Source organism: Berghia stephanieae, chromosome 8 (genome assembly GCF_034508935.2).
Source record: "Berghia stephanieae isolate SIO BIC M18660-M18661 chromosome 8, UCSD_Bste_1.3, whole genome shotgun sequence".
Lineage (NCBI taxonomy): Eukaryota > Metazoa > Mollusca > Gastropoda > Nudibranchia > Aeolidiidae > Berghia > Berghia stephanieae.
The window spans coordinates 24,911,014-24,923,513 of record NC_088367.1 but is presented as its reverse complement, the minus strand read 5'-3'; the positions used below and the strand labels follow the sequence as shown (position 1 = coordinate 24,923,513).

The 12,500-nt window shown below is 36.6% G+C and overlaps 1 protein-coding gene across 1 annotated transcript in view; it reads right to left on the bottom strand.

Annotated features, from left to right (window-relative positions):
- LOC144978424 (uncharacterized) overlaps positions 1-12,500 on the bottom strand; it is an 87,337-nt gene that overhangs the window by 40,666 nt on the left and 34,171 nt on the right. The window contains exons 3-5 of the mRNA XM_078924456.1: positions 5,918-10,863; positions 2,778-2,868; positions 1-2,238 (exon numbers count right to left, since the gene is read on the bottom strand). The exon at positions 1-2,238 is cut by the window's left edge and continues 159 nt beyond it. Coding sequence (XP_078780582.1) covers positions 1-2,238; positions 2,778-2,868; positions 5,918-10,863 — 7,275 coding nt within the window. The remainder of the gene's footprint in view (positions 2,239-2,777; positions 2,869-5,917; positions 10,864-12,500) is intronic.

Below are 12,500 nucleotides of genomic sequence, written 5' to 3'. Positions count from 1 at the left end.
ATATTGAGATGATAGATGAAGACTCTTCGATGCTTGACTCAGATAATTGGGGAGAGGAAGTTGTGGGAGAAATTATTGAAGGTATTTTAAGCGATTCTGAAAGCATACTCGAGGACTCCGGTGTTGTGGTGGTTGTGGATAGGGCTATTGTTGTTGAATCAATCAAAAAAGAAGAATCTCCTACAACTGTTGTCTTCGAGCTTTTGTTGTTCTCAGAAGTAGAAGAATTCATTTCAATCGTATCTGATATCTCACTCGATGGTATCTCCTTATAGCTTGTGGATAATGGTGGAGCAGAGGATGAGAGAGACGACATGTCTGTATTGCGTGATGTCGAATTAAATATTGATTCTGACTGTGCAGGAGACGATGATGAGTACGGGAGTGTATTCAAGGTTGTAGCATTTTCATTGATAGATTCTGAGGGAGGATAACTTGTCGAGTAGTTTGTCCAAATTGATGATGATATTCCATAAGTTATTGTCTCTGAAGATGTCAGAGATTGAATCTCAGAGAGAGCGGACAAGGTACTCTGAAAAGCCGGAGTGATTTGAGAGGTAGATAGTGTATCGTTTACTTTTTCGACGGATGAGCTTACACCTATTAATGTTGAGTTAGGTGTATTGATAATTGTGATTGTCTGAAAATCTGATTGAGTAGAAATTGTGCTTTCTGCCATTGAAGAGTCTAACGAGCTGTCCACAATGGAAGTGGCTGACATATTTGTATTTGTTGTTGATGTTGGGATTGTTGTAGTTGAAATAGAATCGTTCCGTAAAAACATTGAAGAAGAGACATTGCCTGATATTGTAATACTGCTCATAATACTTGTGTCTACCGGCAGGCTGCTCTCTAAGTGTATAGTTGTGTTGATTGTGGGTGAATCGGAAGCTGGTGTGTAACTAAACGTGCCAAGATTTGATGGTGCTTGTGTGAAATGGGTTGTAACATTTTTAGACATTGTTGAAAATTTCTGACTCATTGTCTCATTAGACACGGATGGTAACTCTGTAAGTGATTTAGACAATGGGCTGGATTGGATACTTTGAAAAGGGGTGCTGGGTAATATGGAGTCTGACAGTTGAGAGGAATTCCAATCCTGGAAAGACGTGGACATCAAAACTAATGAAGCCGATGTTAAATTCTGATGATATGAACTTTCTAATAAAGGAGTTGATGCGTTTTCAATGGTTGACGGTTTTATTGTTTCTTGAGTGATATCTGTAGAAAGAAATGATTCTATTGTTGGTGTTGCTGGAATGATGTGTACGGTTGACTCTGAAGACATACCAAACTCCGTGCTGTTTAACTTAGCTGACAGCAAACTTTTTATTGAAGATGGTCCTACGTTTGTTGAATTAATGGCGCCTTCAGATGTTGGGGTTGCATTGAATGGGGGTTCTGAGGAAATGTCAAAGTTTGAACTATTTAAGAGACTTACGAATGAGGCTTCTATTGATGTAGTTTGTACCGTTGATGGGAAAATGTTTGTCGGGGAAACTATCGTTATGTTATCTGTATATTGAGACAACGAGTTTGAGTCCAAGCTATTTATAGTTACAAGTAAAGAACTTTGCGTTTCTATCCATGTTTGACTTGTATCATTCATTATGTCTGATGTGTAGTATGCCGTAGAAGCAATAAATAGGAATGACGTCATATTTACAGTAGACGAGGGGAGTTGTTGTGTTCTTGATGTGTTGATTTCTGAGAATATTGAATCATCAACTGCTGTGATATTAGTTGACAAATATATTGATGTAGTTTTCGAAAAGTCGATCGATGAGGATAGTATTTCTATTTCGGATTTGTTGTTTGATTCTAAAGACATTTGATTTGTTACAGTTGAAAAAATGAAAGTTTCGCTTGGTGTGTAGTCGTATATGAATGAAGGTGACTCACTCTTATAAGAGGGAATTGGTGAAAATGAGTTTGTTTCTTCTAATTCTGTGTTGTTTATTATCGGCGATATTGTTTGTATCACTGACGTATCGTCCGTGATAGATGACACACTTGGATGTTGTGTACTGTTAGCAATTGCAACTGTTGACGTGTAATCATTTGAAATAATGTCTTGTGTCGGTGTTTGTGTTAAATTTCCGTAACTTTGAGATGACGATGTTGTGCTTGGGGAGATTGTAGAGTTTATTACTTCAGTCGAAGCAGTTTGCTCTGGTTTTGTTGTTGATGTTGTTTCGTTCATACTTTCCAAATCGGGCGTCAAGAAAACAGAATAATCTGAAATGTAAAGGAAAGTAGATGTGAAATAAGATGAATTCATCGGCCTGCATGTGATGATGACGATGATGATGATGATGATGATGATGATGATGATGATGATGATGATGATGTTGGTGGTGGTGGTGATGATGATGATGATGATGATGATGATGATGATGATGACGATGATGCTGCTGATGATGATAATGATGAAGATGATGATGATGGTGATGATGATGATGATGATGAGGATGATGATGATGATGATGATGATGACGATGATGCTGCTGATGATGATAATGATGGAGATGATGATGATGGTGATGATGATGATGATGATGATGACGACGACGACGATGAGATGATGATACCGATGACGATGGAAATGATAACGACGACGACAATGAATGATGAAAAATGTAGAGAAATCTATGAATATAACAATTTTTTATCTGGACTATTAATTATAATCTCCTGGCATAAACTAGTAAAAAAATTGTTGTGCTTATTACTATTATCATCATTGAAAAGGAAGATCAAATGAAATAAAGCTTTACCCGAGTTGTAAATCGTATTGTTTGGTGTCATTGACTCGTTGAGCGCGATTGTGGTAGACATCGCATCAAATGTGTTAGAAACATCTCCAGACTGAAATACGAATAAAATGGTATATTATTGACAATTAGACTCAGCGTTGTTGATATCTGCATGTTATAGAATAGATGTGTCAATCTAAATGTTTAAGGATATATGGAATGGAATTCATGTTAAATACGCCGACAACAAAAATTATAGTATGAAGAAGAGACTGGAATTTGGAGAGAAAAATAAACTTTAGCTCTTTCCTTTTCTGGATTTGCCTCGAAAGATAATACCCAACGTGCTCTTATTTGCAGGTCTGATAACCCAATTTATTATGGATTCATTGTTGTAATGGAAATCTCAAATATGCCGCAAAATATTCTCCATTATACAGCAATGTTAAACTCTAGGCCTATAATTGCCCTGAGATGTCAGACCTGCATATTTTAAACGTCGGTCATACCCATCCAACATAAAAAGGGTTGTTAGCTACCAAAAATACCAGGTCGAGACCAAAGTAGAAACATGAACATTGCTATCTAATTATTTTTTAAAGTATAAAACCGAAAAAGCTGGCTTCATTTGACTTGATGACATCGTCATGACCTAACAAAATTAAATAATTACAGGGAAGTAAACATGAAAGTTCTTTTCAAACATATTTTTCGTCAGTTATCGGACATAATATCGAATGAGAAATAAATTGATGCTGTGCGATTAAAAAAAAATCTCATAACATCCGCTCGTCGGATATAGATAGTTCGAAGATGACGTCACTCAGGTCTTTGTTATTGTTTTTTGCCATCCGCGTTTATGAGTAATGCTCACTGAACTGTATTAACCAGACTATAAACGTTCATGGATACACACAGTTTTGTGTGTTGGTCCGTTATACTTCCGGATGGCAATGTTATGAGCTTCTTAGCCAAGCGCATACTATCTATAGTCATATTGATAACATTTTGTGAGAAATAATCACCCAATTGGCTGTATAAAAACAATAATAACAAAGGGAAGAGTGACGTCGGCTTCATTCATTTGATGCCAGTCATGTTAAGAAAATATTATGTGTTCCCGACAGACGTTTGAAGTTGCAGCTAACAAAAAAGATAACCAAAACTCTATGTCCTAGCCATCGTTAACATAATATATAGCCTGACACAAGAACCCTCTGGGACTGGCAGTTTGACGTAGGTCGTGTAGCTTCTAGTGAGTTGTCGTTAGTAGAGCTCAAGGAAACGAGTTATTTCATTGGTTGAACTATTGGATACAACTCACGATTTGTTTTTTCTTTTGTGGCAAAAGACTGGCATATTGACGTCATTTTTTGGTCAGTGTCGGGCTATAACTTTACGATGGCTACGCTATGTCACGTTCACCAATCATTGTAGACTGGGTCGAATTTATTGAGAACTATTCACCTTTCCAGCTTGCCGGCATAGAGAACAATACTCGAACCACACCACCTGGCCACAATGTACATCACATTTTGTGATCAAAAAATGGTTCGCGCCTTACCTTGCCAGTTATTGTGCGGCTATGTGGTTTGACACTCGCCTTCGGATGAGAAAGTCACGAGTTCAACTCCCGCTCTGAGCCACGCATAGCTGAGTCCTTGGAAAGAATTACCTTTACTTACAACTTCGAGTGTTCCTGGTTTGAGAGTTTTTGCCAGGTTGAGGGTAATTTAAATCATTTGATATTTGAAGGACGAGTTATTACTGCAGTCAACTGGTTAATTTTAGTAGCCTATTTAAGCTGAAGCTGGCTATCTATTTAATCATCTTTAAAACTATTAATTTGCCTGTAAACAAAATAAATATTTCCGTTTCTTTTGTCCAGCAAGCTATTTTGTACTATTGTCATTACCACCAACACCAATACCGCCAGTACTACCACCACCACCACCACCACCACCATCATCATCATCATCATCATCATCATCATCATCATCATCATCATTATCGCATCATCATTATCATGATAGTTAAAAAGGGGATAATGATGATGATGATTATGATGACGATGATGATGATGATGATGATGATGATGATGATGATGATAATGATATTCATCATCGTTAGTATCACCTTTTTCGTTATTACCATAACTTAACATTATCATCATCATCATCATCATCATCATCATCATCATCATCATCATCAACACTGATACTACTTCTTTCTTGTTTCGTTGAGGAAGTTAACTTTATATTTCATGCGTTTATTATAATATTATTATTCTAACATTGCTATCGTTTCTGAAGGTGTTATATTTCCTTAGCTTTCTATTATTACAAAGTAGATCCCAGTGGAAAGAACCGCTAATAAAGCTGTCAAACAACCACCTCGTAGCCACAAATTAAAGGGTAACACGACTCATACAGACACTGGTTCCGATGTCCACAACTTCATAAGCATTTCATTTGTTTAGTGGGCGTTTATTCATCGATTTTTTCCCATGGTATGTTTGTTAATTGAAATCTATCTCTCTCTCTCTCTCTCTCTCTCTCTCTCTCTCTCTCTCTCTCTCTCTCTCTGATCCACCCAACCACCCACACATACACACACACACAAACACACAAAATTCTATGCCCATAAAATGCAAACATTGACAAATACATTCTTGTTTTTTCTTCAAGAGTTCCTATCTATTTTCTTATGGCTGAAATGATCGACAGTCATCTTTCATACAGAGAAACCTGGTTTAATCTTGTCTTTTTTCGTGTGTATGTGTGTTTGTTTTTTCCCCCATACTTTCTTGTCCAAAAAACAATACTGCCGTACTCTGGAAAGACATTATTTAAAATTTTGGCCACATAACTCGCCCCTCAAATATCGATCGATTAAAATTACTCTCATTTTGAAAATTAAGACAACTCTCAAACCTGGGACTTCGCAAAGTACGACAGGATCGTGATTTGTTCAACGAGTCTAATATTATATCTGGCATAGAGTGCAAGACTAACATTTTCTAGACGTAAAGGTGAGTTAATTACAAATGTTGTAAATTTGGCGCCACATGTGCCCAATATATTACTGCTTATTTGTCGGGAGACTCTAGAATATAATATTACGCTTTTAAAAATGTCCACCTCTATATTATACTGACTTACCTTCTCTGAGGAAATTATGATTTCTGAAAGCAACGATGTGGAAATGCTGATTGTCACGTTATTGTTCGCGGTCATCGTCATGGACAGCTCTGTTGAAGTGGACGAATAGAGAAGCGCGGTCGACCTAACGTCTTGTGTCAAATTCACGCTACTGCTATTCGTCAAGACTTCTTGAAAACTTGTTATAAGGGATGTATTATTTGATACAAAGCTTGTTGTAAATTGAGTAAAACTTTGTGATAAATCAAAAACAGGTGTTGAAATCATATCAATCGCAGACAAATTCACACTAAGTGACACATCTAAAAAGTTTGTAAAATTTGTGAAAGGTGTCATCTCACCCGTGCCAATTGGACTATCAGTCAAGTTTGAATGAAATACGTCATTCATTGACGTTTTAAGAGTATCGGAGACTAATAACATTGAGGTGGTGTTATCTCGATCAATTGTCGTTTGCTGTTGTAGTGAATCAAGGCTCAAACTTGAATTACTTAGCCTACTTGATTCTTCCACTAAAACTGACGTTGGAGTAAAGTTTCCAATAACTATGCTCTGTGTATCCAGCGTATCGGTATATATAGAATCAAACTCAAAGTGTGGGCTAGCTGGATGAATGGTTTCTGAAATATAACTGGCATTGTGTTGTATAATTGTTGATTTTAAATCATTATTACTTTGAGAAAATGTCATTTGGGTTTGGGTATCAACCAACACACCTGTCGCCAAATTCGAATGACTGAAGCTTAGGTTATTTCGCATCGTGCTTGGCTCTAAATCTACAAAACTTGAACTCGGGACTGTTTCAACAACAGTTTTAACTTGGGAATCAACATATGACGAGTTAAACTTAAGATGCCCATGAGCTGATTGTATAACATCGACGGTGTTATTCACTTGAAGCAAAGTTGTCTCAAAATGACTGATTGTTGGCCCTATGCTTGACTGTATACTTGATGATTCCAGGACTTCAGATGTGGAATTGAGAAGATCTTGTCGAATTGAACTTGATACGATATCATTATTTGGAGAATGTGTGGTGTTTAAAACATCTGTAGGCGCAATCATTGTGCTCTGTATATAACTATTTTGAACAGCCGTTGAATCTATCTTGCCACTGTTTGAAAAACTAAAATCTGTTTCCAAACTTGCTGTTGAGTCAATCTGAGGATTTGTAGAAAAAACGTTGTCCACTGCCTCGCTTACTAGTTGAGAAGATAAGGATTCAGATACATTCCCACTAAACATGTACTCTGCAGGGCTAGATTTACCTGAACTATACATTTCAGTACTGGACTGAACAGCCACGATACTAGACATATAAGATAAATGTGTAGAATTGATATCTATTTGAATGCTGTTTGACGCTTTGGGTGTATCAGAGGAGCCAACAAAACTATACATCGATGCGTTATTAGATATATATGTATTTGTTATTGACGTTTCATGTAACATGCTTCGACTTTGAGACAAATCAAAAGATGTAATTCGTGAACTGTTGACAGCATAATTGTAAGAGTTGTCGGTATTTGACAATGATGGAGTATTCCCTAAAATATTTGAAGAAAGGAAAGACTCTAAAAGGGATTTAGTCGAGTTCGCATCACTGTTAAAAGTCAGAGTGTACAATGATTCTTCCACGTATCTCGAATTTGTTAAATTCAAAATCAGTTCTGTTGTGTAAGAAAGTTCCGGGTTAGAAATAAGAAGTGATAGAGAATTCTTGTCTTTATCTGGAAATGTATTGAGGCTCATGGAAGGTGTCGGCAACGTGAAACTGGAGGTGTCCGACTCCATGTTGAAAGATGAATAGATCGTTGTAGAGTTTGTCATTAGCTCAATATTACTTGCCTTGAGTGTATCATTAGCATCAATGGTGGCTCCCACATTGGTTATTGTTGCATTCGGTGTAATATCTATACTTGATTGGACCAGCAATGTCTTAAACGTTGATGAATCCATCGATGCTGTATTCTGAACTTCAGATGTATTTTCAAAATTTGACAATCTAGAGCTAATGATGCCAACGTTTGTGTATACAATGAATGGTGTGGTTTGACTTATTTTTGTATTTTCCTTGAACTCGGAAAAAGGAATCTCTTGTGAAGACGATTCTGTTTTTAAGAACATATCGGTTTCATTTAATGGTTTACTCATTGTTAAATAATACGAGTCAGTAGTTAAAGATGATGAGATAATTTGACTGGTTTGATTATCAACAGAAAAATATGATCCTGTAATGGTATTTGAACCTGATACCGGTTGCTTGGTAGTGAATAAATTTTCTTCTGTGGTATATTTTGAATCATCTGTCATACTAATTGATGAATCGTAAATGGACTGTGAACTTGAATCAAACGCTTTTGCCGTTGAATGAGTCGACTTAGTCATCAGAGATGTTGAGCTATTCGTTACACTTGACAATAAAGATGTTTCTTCGGTTGCCATGTTGGAAGATGGCATAGGATTATTCAAGTCAGATGTCATCATTATGTGACTGTGTACTGTGACTGTGGATATGATTATTTGCCCTGACGCGGTACTTTCTGTTGACATTTCTGGTTGGTGACTCACAGTTCCGTTAATGAATACTAATGATGACGTCGGGAAAGAGGATTCATAATTATTTCTGACCTCTGTAGACATGAATAAGCTCTCCGTGAGACTGGTGTCGTTTGCAAGGTTTGTTGATCCCGAATACAAGGACGGCAATGTTTTCACTGTTTTTGAAATAAGACCTTCAGCTGAATAGTCTATGGTGCTGACGGAAGTGTCCATAATTTTACTAGCAGTATCGAGTTCGTCAAGACTAGTTGTTTTGACCTCGGTGGCGGTTATGACACTGTTTATCGATCCGTTTAATATGAGGCTGTGACTCTTACCCAACGTGGAGTCAACAATAGACGTAGTTATTGGAAAATCGTTGTCGCCGCTGCTGCTAATATCTAATGATAAATTGTTTGGATATGGACTCGATGGTGCAATCGATATTGAGGGAATCATAGATTTATAGGAACTTATGTTGGGAATTGAGCTATCTCTTAAAGAAATTTCAGATCTGTCGAAATCTGATTGTGTTTCTTGAGTCTGAGTGTCAATTGGACTTGAACTAACATCTACCGATATCATTTGAGGAAAGGAACTCGATAGGGTTATATGTACAAACGAGCCTGTGCTTGAATGAATGTCTTGAGTTGGAACTATTCCTTTATTCGAGTGATCACTTTCATACAGTAAATTGCCATTGGTTGTTTCTGCTGATCTCAAGTTAGCAATCGAACCAAAAGATAAATCGGTACTTTCTTTTGTTTTGCTCTCTATCGGCGTCATTGTTTCCTCGCTACTTTTTCCTCCCATCTGCTCATTAGAAGATGCCATCGCATGTTCTCCCTTGTTGTTAGATTCTGTATAAATTGAGGATGGAGATGATACGTTTGAATCAACATGTTCTGTTCTATGAGTTGTCGCTGATGATTGGATGAAGTCGTTAGATCTAAAGAGGGCCTGTGAATTACTACCATTCAAACCAACTGTACTTTGAGCGTTGTTTACTGGTGGTATTGAAGTGCTTGATTCAATAGTTGTGACAAAACTTAAGTCTGAACTTTGTTTCATTGAATTTGAGGACTCTGATTTGGAATGCAAAATGTCCATCGAAGTAAACTCTGATTTGGAAGGCAAAATGTCCACCAAAGTAAAGAAAGATAAAAATTCCAATGTTGAACTTAATCCACTGTTATGGTGGGTATCTGAAGAATTCAATGAATTAGATGCAAGTATGCTGTCATACTTTGAGTTTCCATGATTGTTGTCCTGGGAGATAGTTGGATAGGATTCATATTTGCTACTTAACATTGTTTTTGAGTTGAGATTTGTTTTGAATGTAGCTGAGGATTCAGATATTATCATTGCCGTACTTACTGGGGAAGGTGAAAGACGAGACAGATCGACTAATGAACTATGTTTTGTGTTATCTGCCAATTCTGAAATTGAGATAGTTTTATCAAAATTTAAAGCGTCACTTCTAGAAGAATAAAGCAAAGATAAAGAGTCGTGTTCAAAACCACCAAGGCCATTTCCTTGCAAATCAATCGATGAAGTGTAAAATTTAGATAAAAACTGAGAAAGATAAGAATCAGACTCAAGTACACTTCTAGAGAAAGACGGCGAAATAGGCACACTGGTGATTGCATTCTGTACTTGAGCTGCATCTGTAGCTTGACTGGAATGTTCTGAAGACTCAAGAGTTGTCCTCACTAATTGATGTTGCGACGCGCCAGATTCAAGAGGAAGCAATGAATTCGAAAACGTTCTTGTTGGCATTAACTGGGACTGCACTGTCGACTCCGATTTGCCAACACTACCACCTGAGAAAATAGATTCAGATTCTCTGTTTGAAGAAATCTCCACGCTAGAGATTGTAGGTTTGTTTTCTAGTGGAATGGAATGTGTAAACGAATCATCTTCAGCGGTCAATGCATTTGCCATAGAACTCAACATAGAACTGGTATGATGTGCAGTTGAATCGACTGATTTCTGTAAATGGTCTAGAATCACAGTACTTTGATCAGAGGTCGATAACGTATGGCTATGGAGCAGAAATTTTGATAAAGAATTGCTCTCCAGTTTTTCATCTATGTCTACATATTGTAAACTTGATTGTAAAACTGTATTGGTATCAGAAAAGTTTAAAGCGTTTCGCGTTTCAGGATATACTGGAGAAAAATATACAGAAGGGGAAATTTTGTCTGACATAATGGCACTAAAACTTGAATTTAACTGAGAGGTTGGAAAGGACGCAATGTCAAAACTGGATTTGGGGATGTTGTCAGCAGTTGAAATTGTAGTGGTTGATAAAAACAGGCTAATCTTGGAGTTCTCAAGTAATGGTTCTGATGGCAATACCGTTCTCTCAGATCTGAAGACTTCATTGAAATGACTGTCTGTTTCTGAATGCAAAAATGAAAATAGATATTTAAAAAATTAAATCAAACGGAAACTAAAAGATGAAATAATGCAGAATAAAATATTAAATATAGAAACAAACAGTATCAGACAGACACCAAAACAAACCAATCAAAATATGTAAAATATCCAAATTATTCAACAAATCGTAATTGCAATTTTTTTTATTTTGCTTTGTTTTTTGTTGTTTTTTTTTTTTGTTTGTTTTTTTTGTTTTTGTTTTTATCTCTGTACAATTTAACATTTTATTTAATAGTTTGAAGTTAGAAGTCCGGTCTCAGCAAAGAACTAAAACTTGGCAAAACTTAGTCCGAAGGTGCCGTGATTTTAGTCTGGAACTTGCTGGTCAGCACACATAAATCATATTTTTTAAAGTCCTTGACTAAAGTCAGAGACAAAGCGCTAGTTCGCGTTCATAAAAAGCGGGCCCAGGTCAGAGAGTTTTTGCCAAGATTTGGGTCAGTTTAATCGATCGATATTAGAAGGACGAGTTTTCTGGCCAAAATCTTAAATACATGTTTATCAGAGTAAGGCAGATAACATCTTGCTAATCTCATTTTTCTTAAATTAGATATAAAAAGAAAAAAGAATCCACAGAACTGAATGCGTTTGTGATAGACTTGAATAAAACATTCAGCTATAGATAGTATGCGCTTGGCTAAGAAGCTCACAACATTATCGTACGGTAGTATAACGGACCAACACATAAAACTATGTGTTAGGCGTTACTACAACAGAGAGAACGTTGTTAACGGCCAGGTAATCATTTTATACCCGATTATGGTGAGACATTGTTGGCAAAGAGCCGTTTCTAAGGACTCTTTTATGCGCCGCTCAGAGGGGGTCTCGAACTATGGAACTTCCGATCTGAAGGCGAAAATCATACCACTAGACCACATAGCCGCACACACACACACACACATATACGCACACACGCACATACACACATATACACGCACACACACACACACATATACACGCACATACACACACACACGCGCGAAAACATACACGCAACCTCCAAACAACATCTTATACTAAACGACAGCTAATAGCCAGGTAGCGACAGCTTGTAATAATGTAACCCACACCTCTAAGTCTTAGTATTCATCCACATCTTTATCGATTCTTAATCTATAATATACCCCCGTCGACAAAGACAGTCAGTGAGATTGGATTTTTAATCTTGAATGAGTCAACTTATCAATTGATTACAGTGTGTCATCTTCTTTTTAAATTATATTATAGTATAGAAGCACCTGGTTAAGATGACACTAAGCTGCTAGAAGCTGTGGACTGTAAAAATAAAGCTCTGAACAAAAAATGAATATGACAGCGTTGAAAAAGATCAAAAATGGAACGTGGTCAAAACACTTCTTGAATCAAAAAATAACAACAACAACAACAACAAAAAATAAATAAAAACAAAACAAAACAATAAAAGGATTCATGCATCACTTAAGATCTAGACGGACGACAGAGATATAATTGGCATGCCTTTCTGGGTATTAAATGATGAAGTTATAATTCTATTGTTATTTTATTTTATTATTATTATTTTTTTTTTTTTTGCTTTTTTTTTTTGTTTGTTTGTTTTTTTTTTTGTTTTTTTTGTTTTTTG